Source organism: Mixophyes fleayi, chromosome 1, assembly GCF_038048845.1.
Source record: "Mixophyes fleayi isolate aMixFle1 chromosome 1, aMixFle1.hap1, whole genome shotgun sequence".
NCBI classification, from domain to species: Eukaryota; Metazoa; Chordata; class Amphibia; order Anura; family Limnodynastidae; genus Mixophyes; species Mixophyes fleayi.
This window is the reverse complement of record NC_134402.1, coordinates 165138549-165158269: the sequence shown is the minus strand read 5'-3', so window position 1 is coordinate 165158269 and position 19721 is coordinate 165138549. Positions and strand designations below refer to the sequence as shown.

The 19721-nt window shown below is 41.4% G+C and overlaps 1 protein-coding gene across 3 annotated transcripts in view; it reads right to left on the bottom strand.

Annotated features, from left to right (window-relative positions):
- WDFY3 (WD repeat and FYVE domain containing 3) overlaps positions 1 to 19721 on the bottom strand; it is a 209299-nt gene that overhangs the window by 41465 nt on the left and 148113 nt on the right. For 2 of the 3 annotated variants that reach the window (XM_075203228.1, XM_075203237.1), the window contains exons 35-42: positions 16955 to 17188; positions 16049 to 16148; positions 6590 to 6750; positions 5968 to 6197; positions 4760 to 4866; positions 4178 to 4360; positions 1681 to 1838; positions 267 to 344 (exon numbers count right to left, since the gene is read on the bottom strand). In XM_075203228.1, the coding sequence (XP_075059329.1) occupies positions 267 to 344; positions 1681 to 1838; positions 4178 to 4360; positions 4760 to 4866; positions 5968 to 6197; positions 6590 to 6750; positions 16049 to 16148; positions 16955 to 17188 (1251 nt within the window). Of the gene's footprint in view, positions 1 to 266; positions 345 to 1680; positions 1839 to 4177; positions 4361 to 4759; positions 4867 to 5967; positions 6198 to 6571; positions 6751 to 16048; positions 16149 to 16954; positions 17189 to 19721 lie in introns of all 3 variants that reach the window. The other variant, XM_075203247.1, reaches the window with a different exon arrangement.

The window sequence follows — 19721 nt, the reverse complement described above, 5'->3', positions numbered from 1 at the left end:
TTGTTACTTAATGGATATCATGTCTGGTTTAATAACTGATGGGAATTAGTAACAGCAACTTGCTTTCAACTATACGGTTCTATTGTATTGGCGGATACCAGTTCCCAACCAAGTCCCATCAATTACTATTAAACAAAAATATTTAAAACTGTACCCCTTCCATCTTATGAAATGATATCATGTTTGGAACTCAAGTTTACCTCTAATGATGCTTTCTATATGCCAATGGCATAAGTTACTATGAAATACACACTTGATCACCTTACCTCTTGGTATTCCTTATATTGCATATCTACCAGGTCACGCACAACTGCAATATGAGTGAATATCCACTGGGAGATTTCCTAGGTAACAATGAAAATAGAGGTATTGTATATCACCAGCAATATTGCTTTGTGAAAATAAAACATGGTCACATTTGTTATTACATTGACATACAATGATGCACATAATATGTGTTCATATTACAGAGAATGTTAATGGTTACCGGGCAAATATACTGTATATTATAAGGTTTTTGTCTGCTACAGCGCCAAAATTGTGCATAGACACTTTTGGCTGTTAAAAAGTACTCTATAAATGTAAAGTTTCTTATTAAAGACTGGAGTCTAAACATTTAAGTTGTATATCTACTTTTTGTCTGAAACTGTATATTAATAGCAAATTGTTTTTCTCTCTATATTAATTTGATTAAAAAGTTTTTATTTTACATGTACAGTATTTCTTTCTTTCTACAACCCTGCATCAGAAAATAGCTGTCTGACACCCATGTGCCTGTAGCTTGCTCACAGAAGTATATTTTAAAAAGGAAAAGTTGGAGCACATTTCCCGGGATGAAACTGCCCTCAGAATCTTGAAATATTACCAATTAAACAAATGTAACTGATAATGTCAATATTATCCATACTATGCTAGCAGCTATTTGCAGGGCCGATGCTAGGGTCCTATGTGCCCTAGGCACATTTTCAAAATCGACGCCCCCCGCCCCTCCCCGTCTTTTCTTACCTTAACTTGCCTCCTCTCTGCTCCGTCTGCTCCCCTCCACTCACTGACACCGTCGGGACGTGATGATGATGTCATGGCCCGACAGTCAGTGAGTGGAGGGGAGGAGACGGAGCAGAGAGGCGGCGGTGATGATCAATAGTCCCTCCCCCCCTCCCTGTGGATGTATGTGAAGCTGTGCGGCGGACGTGAAAGGTATGGTCAGCGGTCGCCGCACAGTTTTAAAGAAATTTTTAATCTGTGGCGCCCTCCATGCGCCCTCCAGAGCCCGGCGCCCTAGGCAAGTGCCTAACCTTGCCTAATGGGAGCGCCGCGCCTGGCTATTTGCCTTCAGCTTCCACTTGCACATGATCATCCTGGATGAGAAATTGTACCATTACATTCACATATTACCTGTATTTGACAATTTGAAGCATTTTATCAGTTATATTAGCTTTCTGCTATCTGGAATATTAACCATACTGAATGTTGGAGTTAGCTTTTTCTCCAAGACTCCTTTGTTACTAACGACACCTGTCCACTATACTACGGACATCAATGGTACATATATACTTAGCTTCAGTACTAAACGCACACATTTCGGCCACTGGCGTTTACAGATAGAGGAACAAATATATTGATAAGCTCATAGAGGGCGACATTTTCACTATAAAAAGAACAGAGCTCTACACAGAATACCTGTGTGGAGAGATTGTGTTTGTTGAGTCCGCTCTCCTTACGATTTCTTCTTGAACCAGTTAGTTTAGAAAGGCCAAAGCCACTGCTGACACGTGACAGTTTGGACTGAGAACTTGGAACCAGCGCTTCTCCTTTACTGATGCACTTCTTCTCATAAGCTGTCAAGCACAGAATATTTGTGTGAGCTACTAGCCACAAAAAAAAACCGAAAATCAGTATGCTCTAGTCTTTCATGCAGCACAAAGAACTTTTCTAAACATCAGGGAAATTCATTTCCATTTTAGGCTTGGAGTGTCTCCGTGCTGGGATATTCCTTAGTAGCATTCATTAATAAACGCAAGGTCATTTATGTGGCGCATTTTACATTTTTTCACCTCTGTGAACGTGAATAACAGAAACATAAGCCAAACACCGCAATTCATGTTTGCACATCAATGACACGTCCAACTGCCTATGATTTGCAGGGCGGAACAGGGAGGGGAAGGGACGTATGCACAGAGTCAATGTACAGTAATGGCATGCAAATCTCGAGCACATGCAGAAGCATCCGATTCAAGCTTTGGGCATCTCTAACGTGTTTTCAGTCACTTGCACCAGCTACAGGTCTGATGTACTAGTGATGACAGCTGTGCACGTATGCTAGAACATGTGTTTACAATCAAGAGCAAGTGTAAAAATGCATTTTATGTACAGTAGACATTACTAACATCCTGATAAATGTATTTCATGGGGGTAAAAGATTACGGAAAAAAAGGTTTCTTTTTTTTTTTTAATGCTTTTCCATTAACGGGTATACTATAAAACAGATGACAATAATTTAATACTTTTATTTTCTGTGTGTCCTACTGAAACTTTATACTGCACATATGTATTGTACGTATTCTGCAGTGTCTTGTGTCTCAATACAGCAAGTGCCGTGTAAGCAGAGCATACCTACATCCGTATTCAGCAAGAGACGTTTCTTCAGATCTGCTTGTAGTTAAATATGGACGTGCATATGCCTGAATTACGTACGTTTTATGTGCCTTAATGAATCAGGCCCAGGAAGTCTAACTGGTATAGAAAGAAACCATTCCGGTTATCCGTGCTCCTGTGTCAGCCTATCAAAGGGATCTCTAAGCCATCAGATAAACTTGTTTGACACATAAATAAGGCAGCTAAACTTCAGATAGCTAGTGATTGGAAGAAAGCTTTGCAATCCTCTAGAGGAGGTTGTTATAAATAGAACCTGGCACACTGCCTCCATGGAACATGTGACAAGTCCCGTTCACGATACAATCCCCACTTTTCACAAAGTGTGGGGCCCTCGGTATTCCTACAACAATAGCAATATGACTGGCTTTCTCGAAGCCTTCAATGCACTTTCCCTCTTCATCTGTACCTTCTCTCTTCCTCATTTTCTTGGGAATGAAAGGGTCTCTGTGCAGAGACGCAGATACACACCGGAGACTCCTCCCCCCCCCCCCCACCCCCTTTCATTCCCCTAAAAAAAAAAAATGAAAAAAACCCAGCAGTCTTTTTCAATCTTCATATATCCCCAACCTTACATGGTCTCTCAACTGTGGTGGCATGATCATCACTACGATCTACGTCAGCTAGGCCTTTCGCTCCTAGCCATTATCTGGATTATACCACATTGTGAAGGACGCATCTATTCTTTTGTAGTCTTTGTCATTAATATTTAAATGTACTCAATAACCTGTGTATTGTATTACCTGCTGTTACAAATAAAAAGTTTTTTTTTTTTAAAAAAAAAGAAAGAAACTATTGTTATTACATCCTTCCATACAATATCTTCAGTTTCTGAAAAAATATATATATATATATATATATATATATATATATATATATATATATATATATATATATATATATATATATATATATATATATATATATATATATATGCACTTCTATTAAAAAGAAATGTGAATATCGTGGTGGAATGGAAATCCCTAGCTCCTCCTTCTCTTTCAGCAACAATAAAAAGGATACGGCATTTTTATCATATAGAATATATGACATTATAAGAAAATCTGCACAAAATCCTTCTACAAGACTTGTGAACCCTGGCCAATTCATAATATCATCCACTTACCTAAGTTAAAGTTATTTTAATTCTCAGCAATTTCACACCTCCTCTTTCTTACTTTTCTCCCCCAAAAAATATGAAAACCTGGATGACCATGTCATAATTGATCTTCATCTTCTTTTGGAGAATTTTGGGTCTTAAATGTTGTATTCACTTATACTAAATGCATCAGTTTATGTTTGATTCTGTTTATTTGTATTTTACTTGTTTTGCGATTGTTTGACCGTAAATAAAACAAAATAAAATAAAAATATATGTGCATGTTTAGGTTTATCAATATGTTAAATGAAAAAGGTATAGGGGAAAAGAGGAGAAACATACCTAATAAAGTAATGATTTTAAGGAAGAATGATTGCTGGAGATACATGAACCCGTAAGAAGAATTCAATCTTAGTGATGACTTACCAAGATGGTTTTGCCAAGAACGCAATGTTGGTTCTTCAATGAAAGGCCTGACAACAGCAATGTCCACATGTCCTCGTTCATTGACAGGAAATGTCACTTTGAACATATCCTCCAGAACTTGTTTTTTGCTATGAATCAACTCTATCCAAACTCGGTTGACAGCTTTCAAAAGGAGCTGGCGCCCTGCAAAACACATTCAGAATCCTTTGACAATTTATAGACACATCAATATAAAATCTGTTATTATTGCAGTGCACGTACAATCTCTAGGAATCAACATTAGAGCTTTCACAATCTTTTTATTTCCTATTTCATATATTACAACACAACCACACGTTATTGACAGCTGAAAGCAGCCATACTAGGAAATCCTCTGTTCACTTACATAATTGAATCAAACTGCCTTAGTATGACTGTTACATATTTTAGTGCATAGTTAGATCGTTTTTTGCGAGGAAACAAAGATCTGACTATTATGTAGAATATGCATAAGGCTTTATTAAAGCAACTCTATGTCGTCTCGATTTCATGGACTATACATGGATTTCTGTGCCAGCAACTAGCATTCTGATCCACGTTTACCTTCGCTTATATCCTGGTATACTCCATCCTGCTCTACCTCTGAGGGCATCATGATGTGCCAAGTGGTCATCCTGGCTTCAGCTTCCAATCCAAAGCCATCAGGGTTGCTGCAAAGAGAACACAATCATAAGTGACAGCTTTCCATGGAAACTGAAAATGATTAAGATTTCTAAAGTGTTAAGTTAACATGCTTGTAACTCTGAAAGTAAAGCCAAACTGTGAAAGTGAAACCTACATGAACACAACTTAAGGCTATTTTTTGTTTCCCTGAACCGTCAAGCTGCTTGATAAGCATAGGGTCTCTGACATGTTGTAAATAGGTGTATTTACAATTAGAACAAATATCCTTCAAAACAATATACCCAGTATATTATATTGCTGTGGTTACATTTTCTCACTGCATCCAGGGGAGCAGATGAAAGATTAACACAGTTTTGGCACAGAAAGTGATGTGGATATATTACTAGATGTCACATACCCTTGTCCAAGCAGTATTTGGAAGATTGAAATACATAAGCAAAAGTCAAAGAAGTCTGTCTGATAATAAAAATGACTTGTTAATAATTGTATTTGTGTAATTGTGTATTTTTTCTCCACAATGTTTAGTTGAATGATGTGGTGATTGTCATTGCATCTCAAAGCTCTGTTTCCAGATTTATCTCATCTAGACATTTGACCCTATACACATACTTGGTAATGATTTGTGATGACTTGGTTAATGAAAACAACCCCCAAAAATTGGATTTGTTTTTCATTCGCCCCCCCTCTTCTTACCAACGGTTAACAGACTTATAAGTGCTGACATGTTTTTATTACAACCACTTCTAGACTAAAATGAATTCTTGGTCACTATTTTGAGGATACCAATAAATCTTGGATTGTGTTTGGACTGAAGACACTATCAAATAACTATGTGCTAATATTTTTATCTCATCACCATACTAGAATGTTGTTTTCCCAGGCAAATATATATACATACATACACACACACACACACACAATCAAAAATGGCAGCTGTGTGTTCCGTTCAGGGGGTATAAGCAGGTAATCAGGTGACTAGAAACACTTTGTTTGCCGTGATCACATGAAAAATCCAAAATGGATCAACAAAGAAAAACTGAGATACTATTCTGTTGATGAATAAGATAACACAATCCACTGATCAGATCACACATCAGATTCTAAATGTGCTGCAGAGCATAGCCTACCTTCCCATGTGGAGATTAATCAAACAGTGAGCCAGACAGGAGATGAAGTCTTGGTCATGATTCCCAGGACCAAGGATTAGGTTTCTATTCACTGTGAGAACTCGCAGGGAATCCAAAAGAGCAACTTGTTGAGGGACAGTTTTGTGGGCTCTGGAGAACTGGTACAACACAGTCCTGTTCAAGCAGTTATATATAGCATCAAGGGACAAACCTTGAGACCGTCTCTTTGACTGCACAAAACAAAGCCAAGACAATGGACGTTAGGAAGCAGTACCCTTAGAAGACAAAATAACTATGCACTTATTCAAATTATTGGAAAATGATTATATGAAAATATGACTGGATATTTGTCCTCCAACTTACTGAAGCAGTATTTGTTTTGTTACTTTGGCTACCTACTTCCTGTTATTTGTCCATCTTGGGTTTACAGATTATTAGTTTACATATTCACACGCACAACTTGGTGACAGAAACATATTACTTTCTTTTGCAGAGCATTTAATCAGTACCTCCTGTATATATTTAAACCTCTTCATTAATTTCTACTGTCATTCCCCTCCAACTCTTGGGTCCACTAATAAAAAAAAAAGCTGGAAAGTAATACCTGCAGTCTGTCCCTCACCTGTGAGATGAGCTGGATGATACAATCAACCACTAGTTTTGAGTCTTTGTTGAACATTCCTTGCCACAGCTTGTCCACAACTCGCTGGGTGAAATAAAATACATTATTTACCAGCACCTGAAAACTTCCACCTGTAGTCACAGGTAAAGAGGCATCTTCACCTGTTTAAACAAACAGAAAACATATATAATGAAAACAGGAAAAATGGCAGCAGATTGTGAATATGTTTGAAACAGTCTATATCTATAGTAATGTAACCAAATGTACCAATGAAAACTTTTCTCCTGTTCTGAAATGCACAGATATCAGTAATAACCAGTAAGGAAGCTGCTTAAGGGAAGACAAGAAATACATTGTGTTTTCTCACAGTCAGCTGGCTAGGAGCGATGGGATAGGGTAAGAAACCGTCCACAATAACTATGCCTGACGAGCTCAACCAACTGAAGGAAATCATCTCAAGGTCAAACCACACACACTACACTAAAATCTGCAACAACGTCATTACACAATGCAATAAAATAGACGTACAGACAAGCACAATACTATAGATATATACAAACTAAAACATACAATATCTCTACATATACATATTATACACACACTGTATATTTACCACTGTCTTTCAACTATCTCAACTTTCCTGCATTCCTTTTCCACTCTCCCTAGCTTTCGTCACTCCCAACCTTCCTATTTTCTCCATCCTAACCTTACAGTGTCTTTCATGCTAGCTCTCCTCTGTTCTCAACTGGCTCTCTACCAGATGTTCAAAGTCAATCACTGCCTAAAAATGTATTTGAATCCTCCCCATTTAATAAATGTTTCTCCTGTAAGTACCTCACCTGGGATCCTAATTAAAGACAGTTCTTCAAAAACTGCTGAAATATGTACGCTGTGCTTTGGGAGTTCATCAGTAACACAGCCTCCGAGCTTGTGTGATCAGTGAAATGGAAAAAACCTACACCAATTAATGTGAGAGAATAAACCGTCGAGGAAAGTGTTGTGCAGTCCCGGATTCTGCTTAATAAACATGAGCTAATGCTCTTAAACCAATTAATGAAACCTTCAGTGATTTTAAAACTTTCTCAGGAGATGACCACCATAACCTGATAGCAGCTGCCAGACAACTACACAGAAAGGAGTAAAGAGAGGTTCCAGCCTCGGAGGACTGGAGCTGTCCAAAGGAGTCTTGGTTAAGAAGATGGAAGTGAGCACTATATGCAATTGTATGGCCAAGGCTCCGGTCCATGGCCATACAATGGGACTGCATTCATTACACACCTCCCATCTATACATTTTCATTACTCAAAGCTAACAGCTAATTCCCACAGCATCGGAACTGGTCACTTTTCTCCCTGCTCTTGTATACATTATAAATCTTTATGCCTCCAATAATGAACATTATAAAGAATTAAAAAAGAGTTACAGTGCTTTTAACTACTGTAATTAGCTGTACAGTGTTAAGATCAGTTACAGTCTGCAGGTGGTGACATGAGTGAACAAAGATGCCCCCCTTCCCTAGGCCACTATTGTATTTACAGATAAGGGCTGGCATTGATAGAGTGGCAGGGTTTCTTTTAGTGCTCAAAATAGATCACTCATCAATGCTATTCAAACTGTCTGGTCCATCCCATCATAAACACTGCAGGACATAAAGAATAAATTCCCAACTATTATAAAAATGGGAATTTTATACTTACGTAAAATCAGTTTCTCTTAATCCGTTGGGGGACACCGGGACCTTGAGGTATAGAGTAGGGACAGGCGACACTGGCACTTTAACTCTAGTTAAAAACAAAAGCTCTGGCTCCACCACCTCTATACCCCACCTCCTGCTAGAGGCCAGTCTATGTTTAACCAAGCCCGCAGAAAGGGAGATAGAGAGAAACCAAAGAAAGAGAATAAACTTAACACATCATTCTCTTAACAACCAAACAACATGTCAAACAGAAGGAGAAACAAGAGCGTTAAGGGTGGGCGCCCGGTGTCCCCCAACGGATTAAGAGAAACGGATTTTACGTAAGTATAAAAATCCCATTTTCTCTAACATCCCTTGGGGGACACCGGGACCTTGGGGACATCCCAAAGCTGTCTCACGGGAGGGAACGCTCAGAAGAAACGGCCCGAAGCACCTTTCTCCCAAAACTTGCATCCCTAGAGGCAAACACATTAAATCTGTAAAACTTTGTGAAAGTGTGTACAGAAGACCATGTGGCCGTTTTACACAACGGTTCACTGGAGGCACCATGGCGGGCCACCTAAGAAGCACTTACAGATCTTGTAGAATGCGCCCGTAGATTATCTGGGACAGGCTCCCCAGCCCCACTGTAAGCCTGATGGATAACAGCTGTAATCCACCTAGCAATGGTCACCTTAGAAGCTGGCCAGCCTCTTTTGTGAGCATCATAAAGAATCAAAAGATCCTCAGTTTTGCGTAACTTGTGAGACCTTTTAACATAAATTCTCAAGGCACAAACAACATCAAGATAACGAATAGAGTCATCGTTATCAGAAGAAGAAGAATCAGATAAAGCCGGAATAACAATGTCCTGATTTAAATGAAATTTAGATACAACTTTAGGAAGGAAAGAGGGCTTGGTTCGAAGAACTGCCCTATCCTCATGACAAACTAGCAGAGGAGGCTTGCAAGACAAAGCCGCAAGCTCTGAAACTTTGCGTGGCGTAGAAATGGGCAAAAGAAAAACCATTTTCAAAGTAACAAATTTGCAATCCACCATATTTAAAGGTTCAAACGGTGGATGCTGTAAAGCCCTCAACACCAAATTCAAATCCCATGGCGGAACCCGGAGGAATATAAGGAGGTTGAACATGGAGAACACAGTGAATGAAAGTTTTCACATCAGGTAGGACAGCAAGTTTTCTTTGAAAGAAGATTCAAAGAGCAGACACCTGACCCTTAAGAGAACTAAGGCGCAAACCTGCATCCAAGCCATCCTGCAAGAACCTCAGTAACCTGGCCAGATGAAAAGAAGACATAGTATATCCCTTCTTTTCGCACCAACCAATATATATCTTCCAGACACGATGATATATTTTGGCCAAAGCCAGTTTTCGAGCACGGAGCATGGTCTGTACCACCCGATTCGAAAAAACCCTTAGCTCTTAGGATCCTGGCTTCAACAGCCACGCCGTTAAAGCCAGACGTTGCAAACTTTGATGACAAAAGGGACCCTGGGTTAGCAGGTCTGGGCGTATTGGCAACCGCCACAACCGACCTCCTGCTATGAATAGTACGTCGGTGTACCAAGCCCTGCGCGGCCAATCCGGCGCCACTAGAAGCACTGGAACACCCTCTCTCCACCTTTTTCAGTACTCGTGGAAGCATGGCTATCAGAGGAAAAAGGTACACTAAGCGGTACCTCCAAGGGACGGACATAGCGTTTACCGCGACTGCCCCGGGATCTCTTGCACATGAACAGTAGCAGGGAACCTTGTGATTCAACGGAGATGTCATCATGTCGACATCCGGTTGACACCTCCTGATGGATAGACCATTCCCCTGGATGCAGAGTCTGCCTGCTTAAGAAGTCTGCTTCCCAATTTTCTATTCCGGGAATGAAGATGGCCACGAGTACCGAAATGTGAGCTTCGGCCCACAGAAATATACTGTGAGTCGCCCTCATGGCCAAGGGACTCCTGGTGCCGCCCCGATGGTTGAGATATGCCACTGCTGTGACATTATCCAAGTGGATTTTTACTGGCTTTCCCTGCAGCAAGTGTTGCGCACTTCTTAGAGCATGAAACACCGCGCGCAGTTCAAAGACATTTATTGGGAGTTTGGACTCCCTCTGAGTCCAAAGCCCCTGAAACCGAGCCTGAAGACATACAGCCCCCCAACCCCGAAGGCTGGCGTCTATTGTTATCAGAATCCAATCCCAAATTGAGAATAAGCGTCCACTGGTGAGATTCTGCCTGTGTAGCAACGAGATCAGTGACTGACGCGTCTGCGGAGACAGGCAAAAAACCTGACTCGCCAGATTGCGATGGGATTTGTTCCATTGCGACATAAGTTCCAATTGAAACTGTTGTGCATGGAACTGAGCAAACTGGATCGCTTCGAATGACGATACCATCTTGCCCAGAAGCCTCATTGCAAAATGAATGGAAGGACTCCTTGCCACCAACAGGGATTTCACCATCCTCTGCAAGGCTAGGATCTTGTCCTGAGGAAAGAACACCCGTCTCAGACGGGTATCGAATAAGAGACCCAGAAACACCATCCGCTGGGATGGGATCAACTTGGATTTTTTAAAGTTGATAATCCAACCGTGCGACTCCATGGTCTGGATTACTACCTGAATATGCAACAGAAGCTTCTCTGAAGAATCTGCCTTTAAAAGTAGATCGTCCAGGTAAGGGATGATTGTAATTCTCTTGGCCCTTAGCAGAGCAGCCATAATCGCCATGATCTTGGTGAAGATACGTGGAGCTGTGGCGAGACCGAACGGAAGAGCCTGAAATTGGAAGTGCTCTGACCGAACTGCAAACCTCAACAGGGACTAATGACCCTTCCAAATAGGCACATGGAGATATGCATATTTGATGTCTAGAGCCACCATAAAATCTCCCTGTTCCATGCCGAGAATGACCAAGCTTAAAGACTCCATCTTGAAGCTGAGCACTCTGATCTGTGTATTCAAATCCTTAAGATTGAGAATCGGTCTGAAGGAGCCATCTGGTTTTGTCACAAGAAAAAGATTGGAATAAAACCCCAAACCTCTTTGAGAATGAGGGACCGGAATAATCACTCCGGACGAAAGAAGGGATTGAATCGCTCCTGATAAAGCCAAACGTTTTCTCGGACAAGACGGAAGCCCTGTGGTGAAGAACCTTCTGGTAGGAAGACAGAGCAGATCGATCTTGTAACCCTGGTTCACCACTCCCCGAATCCAGACATCGGTAGTGGACTGACACCACCGATCCCTGAACCGCAGAAGACGGGCTTCTACCACCAATGACAGCAAAGGAGCAAAAAGACAGTCATGCAGACTGTTTGTCTGCAGGCTTCGCAGCTGGATTTCGAGCAGACCAGACCTGACGTCCCCGCTGCAAACCACCCCTAGGGGCGGATGACTGACCTCTAGATGATAGCCATGAGGAATATTGTCCTCGAGATCTTCATGCGGAACGAAAGGGCCGAAATCTGGACATCCTCTGCTTGGGAGCACTGACCGGCAGGAAAATGTTCTTACCTCCTGATGCCAGACTAATAAAGGAATCCAGCTGAGGTCCAAACAGAACTCCTCCAGAAAAAGGAATGGACTCAAGAGCCTTTTTGGACTCTACATCAGCCTCCTAGGACTTAAGCCAAAGAGTCCGACGCGCTGAAACTGCCAAGGCAGAAATGCGCGCTCCAATAAGCCCTGTTTCCATAGCAGCCTCTCCTAAATAATCTGTCGCTCTCTGAATCTGCTCCACTAAAGGAAGCAGTTCAGAGGACGGCCTGCCTGCCAACAAACCTTCAGACAGCTGTTCTGACCAGCATTCAACAGCTTTGTTAACCCACGCTGATGCCAAGCCAGGCCTCAAAGAAGCACCCGCTGCCACAAAAATGGACTGAACGGTCTCGACCTTCCGGTCTGTACCATCCTTAAGAGTGGCCTGGTTAGGAAGAGGAATAGCAGCTACCTTTTCTAACCTTGCCACAGCTGCATCCACCTGAGGAAGCGTCTCCCACTTAGCGAGAACTTCAGGGGGAAAAGGATAACACGACTGCAGTCGCCTAGACACCTGGAACTTCCTGTCTGGGGAAGTCCAAGGTTCCGGCAGCAAATCTTACAAATGGGTAGAGGCTGGGAAAACAAACGCCTTTTTCTTGCGTTTTTCAAAAAGAGAGGATCCAGAAGCCTCAGGGACTTGCTCCTCAGGAATATCAAGTCCCTGACGTACAGCCTGAATTAACTCCTCCGCACTCTGACGATCAGTCTGAACCTCCTCCACTAGAGAAGCAGCATCTATGTCAGAGTCCTCTTCCTGGGAACCACAATCAGAATCAGACTCATATCCCAGAGGAGGTGCCGCCACACTCTTCCGCTTACCTGAGGAAGACGGTGCAGCCGATTGCATCATCCTCTCCAAAGAGGAAGAAACCGACACCAAACCCTGTACCGAGGATGCAAGACCCTGTACCCAGGCTGGTTCTACAGACTGCACTGGAGCAGAAACAGGCAAAACCTGAGCTGAGGAAGCTGAATCAGAGGATTGAGCAGCTTGAGGCTGTACCCTCTGAGCAAGCAGTTGCACCGTATTAAATAGAGACAGAGCCCAGGCAGGCTCCTCCGTGTTTGAACAGACAGCAACTGTTTCACCAGGAGTAGTCTCCGTGGGCCAACAGGAAACACACAGAGCCTGTGTGCCTGGCTGCCCAGACGGTAACTTAACATGACATACAGCACAGGTGAAACTTAGCAGAGTAGCACCAGCCCTGCCATGCGTTGATTTTTCCCTCTCTGACATGTTAACAGATGGGACAAAACAGTACAGTGAAATACACACAATACAGATAACAAGCAGCACACAAACTACAAGAGAAAGTGAGCCTGCAACACAGCCAAAAGCTCCCTAGTTTATAAAAACTACAAATTCTTTACAAACCACTCCCAACCCTTTACCTTACAGTATACAGGATAGAAAAGGGTATAAGCTGGAGCTTTTAAAATGGCTGCCTATTCTGGTGTCTGCACAAGAGGAGTGAGAGACTACCACGGGGGAAGTGCACAAGAGGAACACACTCCCCCTAGGGCCCAGCTCTAGCCTGGCTATCGTCTACAAATGACAATCACCTCAACCAATCCAGAGCCTAGCAGGGCTCACTGAGACAGTGACCCTTGCTTGACCCTGTTCCACGAGCTAAAAATAGAACCCTTATCTTTACCCAATTAAAAAGACTGCTTTCAGTAAAAAACAGCCAGCTCAGGGAACACACTGCGATTTCTACCCTCTCTCTCCCAGCACTATGCTGAGAGAGAGTTTCACTTTTTTTTTTTAAATCCAGTATTTTTATTGAAATTTTTTAAGATATAAACATACTAAACAACAAAAAGAAAAGAAAAACAATCGCATACATATCGGAATTAAATGACGGAATTTACAAGATTACATTAAAGCGAGAGTTTCACTTACCTGCTGCCAACCCTCCAGACGCAGTGTGTGCAGAAAGCATGCACGCTGTACATGGAGGACAGACACAGCCACCATCGTCTGAGCCTGGCTCCATGGGGGGTCAAATATTCGGCAGAGGGAGCAGGCAGACAAGGAGGACCTACATGGCACCTCTGCTCCCCCTTCCCGCAGACAGAGCGCAGCCGCAGGAGAGCAAAAGAAATTACCAGCAGCGGGGAGTCCTGACTGACAGCCGACTACGCGGCTCAGCGAGCCGCCGGCTGTTAGGTCTCCGATACACATAAAATAAATAAAAACAGAAAAGTAAAAACGGCCCGCTCGCCGGACACTTAAACTCAGCTGGCCTCTGGCAGGAGGTGGGATATAGAGGAGGTGTAGCCAGAGCTTTTGTTTTAACTAAAGTTAAAGTGTCAGTGTCGCCTGTCCCTACTCTATACCCCAAGGTCCCGGTGTCCCCCAAGGGATGTTAGAGAAATCTCTTTTTTCTCACAAAACAAACAAAGTATGGGTGCATGCAATGAACTAAGACACCACAAATTTGCAATACTAGGATAATTTGGATGGTCTTGGATGGACAGCTACTAGGACTTTGAATTTGGCATTCTTTAGCGTATCTATCCTGGCAAACTCATGGCAGCGTCAGAATCACAATTTGGATTAGGTTATAGTTTCTTATTTTTCACAGAAAGTCATAACATCTCTCATTTGTTCTGGAAAAATACAATCTTGCAGTGCTGTGCATTGTAGATGCCCTTGTTCATAGGTATTGCTTTATTAGACACTAGAAGGGCAGACATACCATCCATCAACATTAAGAAAATGAGTCAATGTCGTATAACAAGATGGAACATTACTGAAAAAAAAAACTTAACCTTGCTAAGAACAAATCGCAAAGTAAATGTAAACTAGACACTGATATTTGATAAGCAGAGCTTCTTTTGTGGGACCTGTGAGTTGATAGTTAAATACTTGGCTACAACAAAGAATATGTGTGCGTTCTTCTTCAAAGGTGATCCTGTTCTAATAATTTAGATTTTTGTCTTGAAAGAAGATTAAAGTCAGTGAAGAAGGGTAGGGTATTTAAGAGATAGAGAGGGTATTTGAGAGATAATTGAAAAGAATCAATTAAAAAGAGAGAGGGGGAGATTGTAGGGAGAATAAATATCAGACAATGTTGGCCAAGATTTGGATGTATTATTGTTAAAATTGTTAAACAATTATATTGTATTGTTTAACAAGTTTTTGCATTACAAAACATTATTATTATGTCTAGTTGCAGATAATGGCAATTAATAATTTCCTACAACTGCAATTATTTTGCCTAGAATCAGTGGGCACTGATAAAGTATTCTCTAATAATATATTGCCCAACTCAGCAAGACTGTGTGATAATTAAATTATTAAGAATCCGACTTCCCACAAACATTTAACATTTCATACATGCAGCCCTTTAGATTACCTCGCTGTACAGAATACCTCTGAACCTATTACGAATATTAATATTGAATATTGAAGAAAACAAAAATCAGTTTGCTAGAGTACAGAACAACAGTCTAACATTAAGTGGATTCATGGCCGGATTAACACGAGGTCTAACTGGGCTACAGCACAGGGGCATTGGGCATCCAGGGGGCCCTTAAAAGTGCTCAGCAGCATTATTGATCGGTGCGGGGGCACCCCCAGCCCGATCAATACTGCTGAGCCTGCCACTGTAGTCCTTCCCCGGCACTCAGTAATCTCCTTACTGAGAAGATCTCGTGAGAGTGAGACCATGAGTCTCACTCTCACGAGATCTCCTTAGTAAGGAGCTGACAGTGTGCCGGGGGAGGACTACTGTGACAGGAGAAGGAGGGAAGAGCTGGGGGGGGGGGTCGTCGGGCGGCATCACGGGGGGATGCAGGCCCCCTAATCCCATGGGCCTCAATTCCCTTAATCCGGCCCTGCTTGGATTGCTTGATTTTAGACAGCTATACCTTAATATAGCTGAACTACCACCCTCGCAAATAAGGGATCCCCACCCTGATCCCAGGTGCAAAGCAGATGGCCACTTGTGTTTGTGACCGTCTCATTTTCGCAGCAGCGATACTAAAGCTCTCACTGGGGTATTACAGTCCATCTTGCCCTCTTCAATAGAGATCTATAGGGGCATGGGTGTGGCAGGATATAAAAGGTGTGGTTATCCACAATGGAAAACGCCATTATTTAAAAGTTACACTATTATCTAGGTTGCAAAAAGATGTTCTTCAAAATCAGCCCTTAAGCAAACAGAAGTCGAAAAAGTAAGGATACATGAAATTGTGGTCTCAATATGTGAAGTACCTAGCAAAACATCAGCAGCCAGTAGATGGTCCATCACACTGTCCAATATATAGGTCTGGAATTCCTTCTGCTGAGCTCTTGTGGATCTTTCGGGAGAAGACTGCAAGACACCCAACATCCACTAAGGCCATTGTTGTATATTATACATTTGGCACACATTTTAACGCAAAAATTATATAGATAATATAAAGTAATACTAAAAACTATGGTTGCCCAGTGTCATCCATACATGCATTTGAACATGAGCTTTAACCATTTGGGACACAGCAAGTGGTTTTCAAATCTGACCATAGACTATGTACACATCATGCACTTACATATGCTTTTCATATCTGTTCCTAATGCAAAGAGATATAACACAGGAGAAAAAGACATAAAAAAAAGTATGTGGGCTGGAAATGAGGCTTATTAATTATTAATGACCTAGCATAATGTAAACACAAAAGCATTGCATGGCGGAGAATGGTAAGAATTAGTTGATATATGTATTCCTTAATCTAATACCTCTGAGCCGTGCATCTGTGCTATTTAATTGGAAGTAAAAAATTGCATATCATTAATGACAGGTTCAATATAAAGCTGATAAAGTTCAGCCATATTATGATGTATCCTCCATTGTTTGACTGAGCACTATTCACATGCGGAAAAGGCAGTGAAAGGCTAAGCCCATTTATAGCACAGATAATGAACAATCCATTAGTCTATCTTGGAAAGTGTTTTACTTGATTTATATAGCAAATATACTGCTTTCTGCCTTCCCATTTTATGTATAAATAGATCTATGAGACTGGAATGTTCCTGTTGCCAACTAGACACCAGCCCTGAACAATGAAATCTCACACTGAGCAAAGAACGAGCCACATATTTCTCCATTACCCCACAGACAACCACAGGAGAATTGCGTACCTCTAAGAGAAGGTCTATCAGAGGGGTTTGCTTGCTGGCGGGAGTCAGACAGAGATTTTCAATCACAAGAACACGCATGAAATCAAACACAAACTTCTTGGCAGGATGGCTGGTTAGGTACGTCTTGGAGCCCACATTGCAGTACTCAGATTGGCTTCTGTTCATACCAGAGTCTGACGCAAAGGCTTTAAATTCTTCAGCAGGTGATCCTACTTCATCATCAAGGTCTGTGACCTGCAAAATTGTGTAACCAAGTCACTACGGTGCTGCATAAAATGATTCACTAATTACCTTCTGTCAAAGCAGCACAATGTCTCTCTGGTAAAAAATAATGACATTTTTAGATATCACCCTATTATTAAATTATTTATAGGGCACAACATGATGTCTGCAGCGTCGTACAAAGGGAAAAACAACACGACAGTACATGGTATAACAGTACAATGCAATAAACAAATAACACCACAACTCTTAACACAGCTACTGAGGTGCAAAGGGTATATTCAGCGTAGGCTGAAACCTGTGCCCATTAGTGTGGGCGCAACTAACAGGTTTAGAGCCACTGAAAAGTGGTGCAAAGTCAATGGAGGAGGGGAGTCAATGGGCAGAGAGCAAAAGGAGGAGGTGCAGTGTAGCTTGTGAACAAAAGTTATAGGTAATTAGAACACGAGGGAAGAGGGCAGGAGACGGTAAGCAGGATGTAATATTTGCTCAAGGAGCACGTCTGTGCGCCTTGTGCAACTAACAAATATAGGAATGATGGCAATATCCTAGTCACAAGATTGTCCCAGTTCAAGATCAGAAATGCTCTCTATTTTCTATTGGTCTAATAAACAAAACAAAAACACAAAAAATCAGAGCAGGACGTAAAAGTATGTTGGTGACATATCAGGGTCACAAAGTTAGTTTAGTACACTGTAGCAGTCACCAGCAATATGCCCCCACCTGGCACATGATACCTAGCTAGCATTAGGCAGATGAACAAAATAACACAGCTCATTGACACAATGAGCAGAAGGCCTGCTCCAGATCATGTGCAAACGGCTTACAATCCTAGGAGGCCTATTCAACTCCATCTGTCACACACGCACATGTGCCATTTATTCATGCATATTTATAATACAAAGATTGCTTTATATACTCTGTAAAAGGTTATGTCGACACAATTGGTGTCTGCTACCAATTGCTCCCACAATTCATCAACAAAGCATTGCCATCAGTACAGAGCAACATAACTCACTTGTTGACTTCCTATTATAAATGTCCAGTGATACGGTTTTATTAGGGAACCATATATGGCTGCAAAGCTCAGGGAAATTCTCTCACATGTATAAAAGGCAAAGGTGGATGTTAACGATAAGAATACCCTTAAGCACAGAGATAGTATCAGGTAATGAGTTACAAAAGACAACAACAAATCAGAGAAGTACAACACTACACTTGTACCAGTGAAGTCTGACCTTTTCATGATTACAAAACACAAAATTAACCAGCAGTAGCCAGGCGGTGATCTCAGATGCAATACCATTCAACATTTTCTTTTCTAACACAGTACAGCAATACTTAGGGCTCTCTGCGCAAGTGGCTTAATCCAGGTTCCAATGAAAGGCTACAAAGCAAACCCATCTTAAAACACGTTGCAGTGTAAATCGTGAGCCTGAGCAAAGCATTGGGAAATTGTGCAGGTTTGTCTTTCCAGTAAAGGTGTATTCTGTTGCTCATGTAAAAAAGCAGCAACATGCAGGCACTGGGATTAATTATCCTGATGTTTTCCAGAATTATTTAGCCATAGACGCCTGTTGCCTTTGGAACACAGCACGAGCAACGTCTACAAACAATTCTAATCTATATAAACACTTTCATTGTACCGTTGCCTACATAGCGTGGAGTCAGCCATTTTGTGCCTGAACCAATATTCCTAAGAACTACAGACATCACTGACGCATCAGTAATGTCACAGTGACTTCACAAGTTCACAAGTTCTTAGTGAATTGAAAGACTGAGCATAGGGGGCCTATCTTTCACCGTGTATACGCAACACGTTTTCCGTAAATGTGGTAGGATAAATGAACATCAGTTTTAAGGATGAATTTATAATGACAGGATGGATTGGTCAGCTAAGCTTTCATCTGTAATAAAATTCTATGTTTCTGTTTGTGGTGGGACAAGATTAATGCCAGACAGTTGACTCAAGTTCTCTTTATGAAAAGGAAACATCTGCATGATGTGACATTTGCAATTCTATGAGCAAGAATTCTCTTAGGTTCCATTTTACACACGGGTTGTTTACAAGCCTTTAGAGATGCATATGCATCAAGGTCATCCGATTCCTAGTCAGCTAATTACTTTCTTGTGCATTAATTAGCCCTTGGGAAAACTGTCAACATAATATTTACTCCTATTCTATCAACTACAAATTTATAACCTTATATGAAAAGTAGATTGTGTGAAAATGACACAATGAAGTGAACATCGCTGCTTAAAAAAAAATAATCTAAAAAATTAGCCATTTTAGCTTTAACTAAAAACAATTAAAAATAGCGCTTCTAATATATAATGCACGTTTAAATGAAAACCAACACAGCACATTTACACATGAAACACTACTGCAGACAGAAAAACAGCTGATCACACAGTAAATCATAGATTTTCAGCTGTGGAAATCGCGTAATATGGTTCTCAGTTACTGACTTTGAATTCACTCTGTGCAATACTCCAAAATACTCATATATCCATTTTAAGGCAACATCAAGTGCCAGTCAAATAT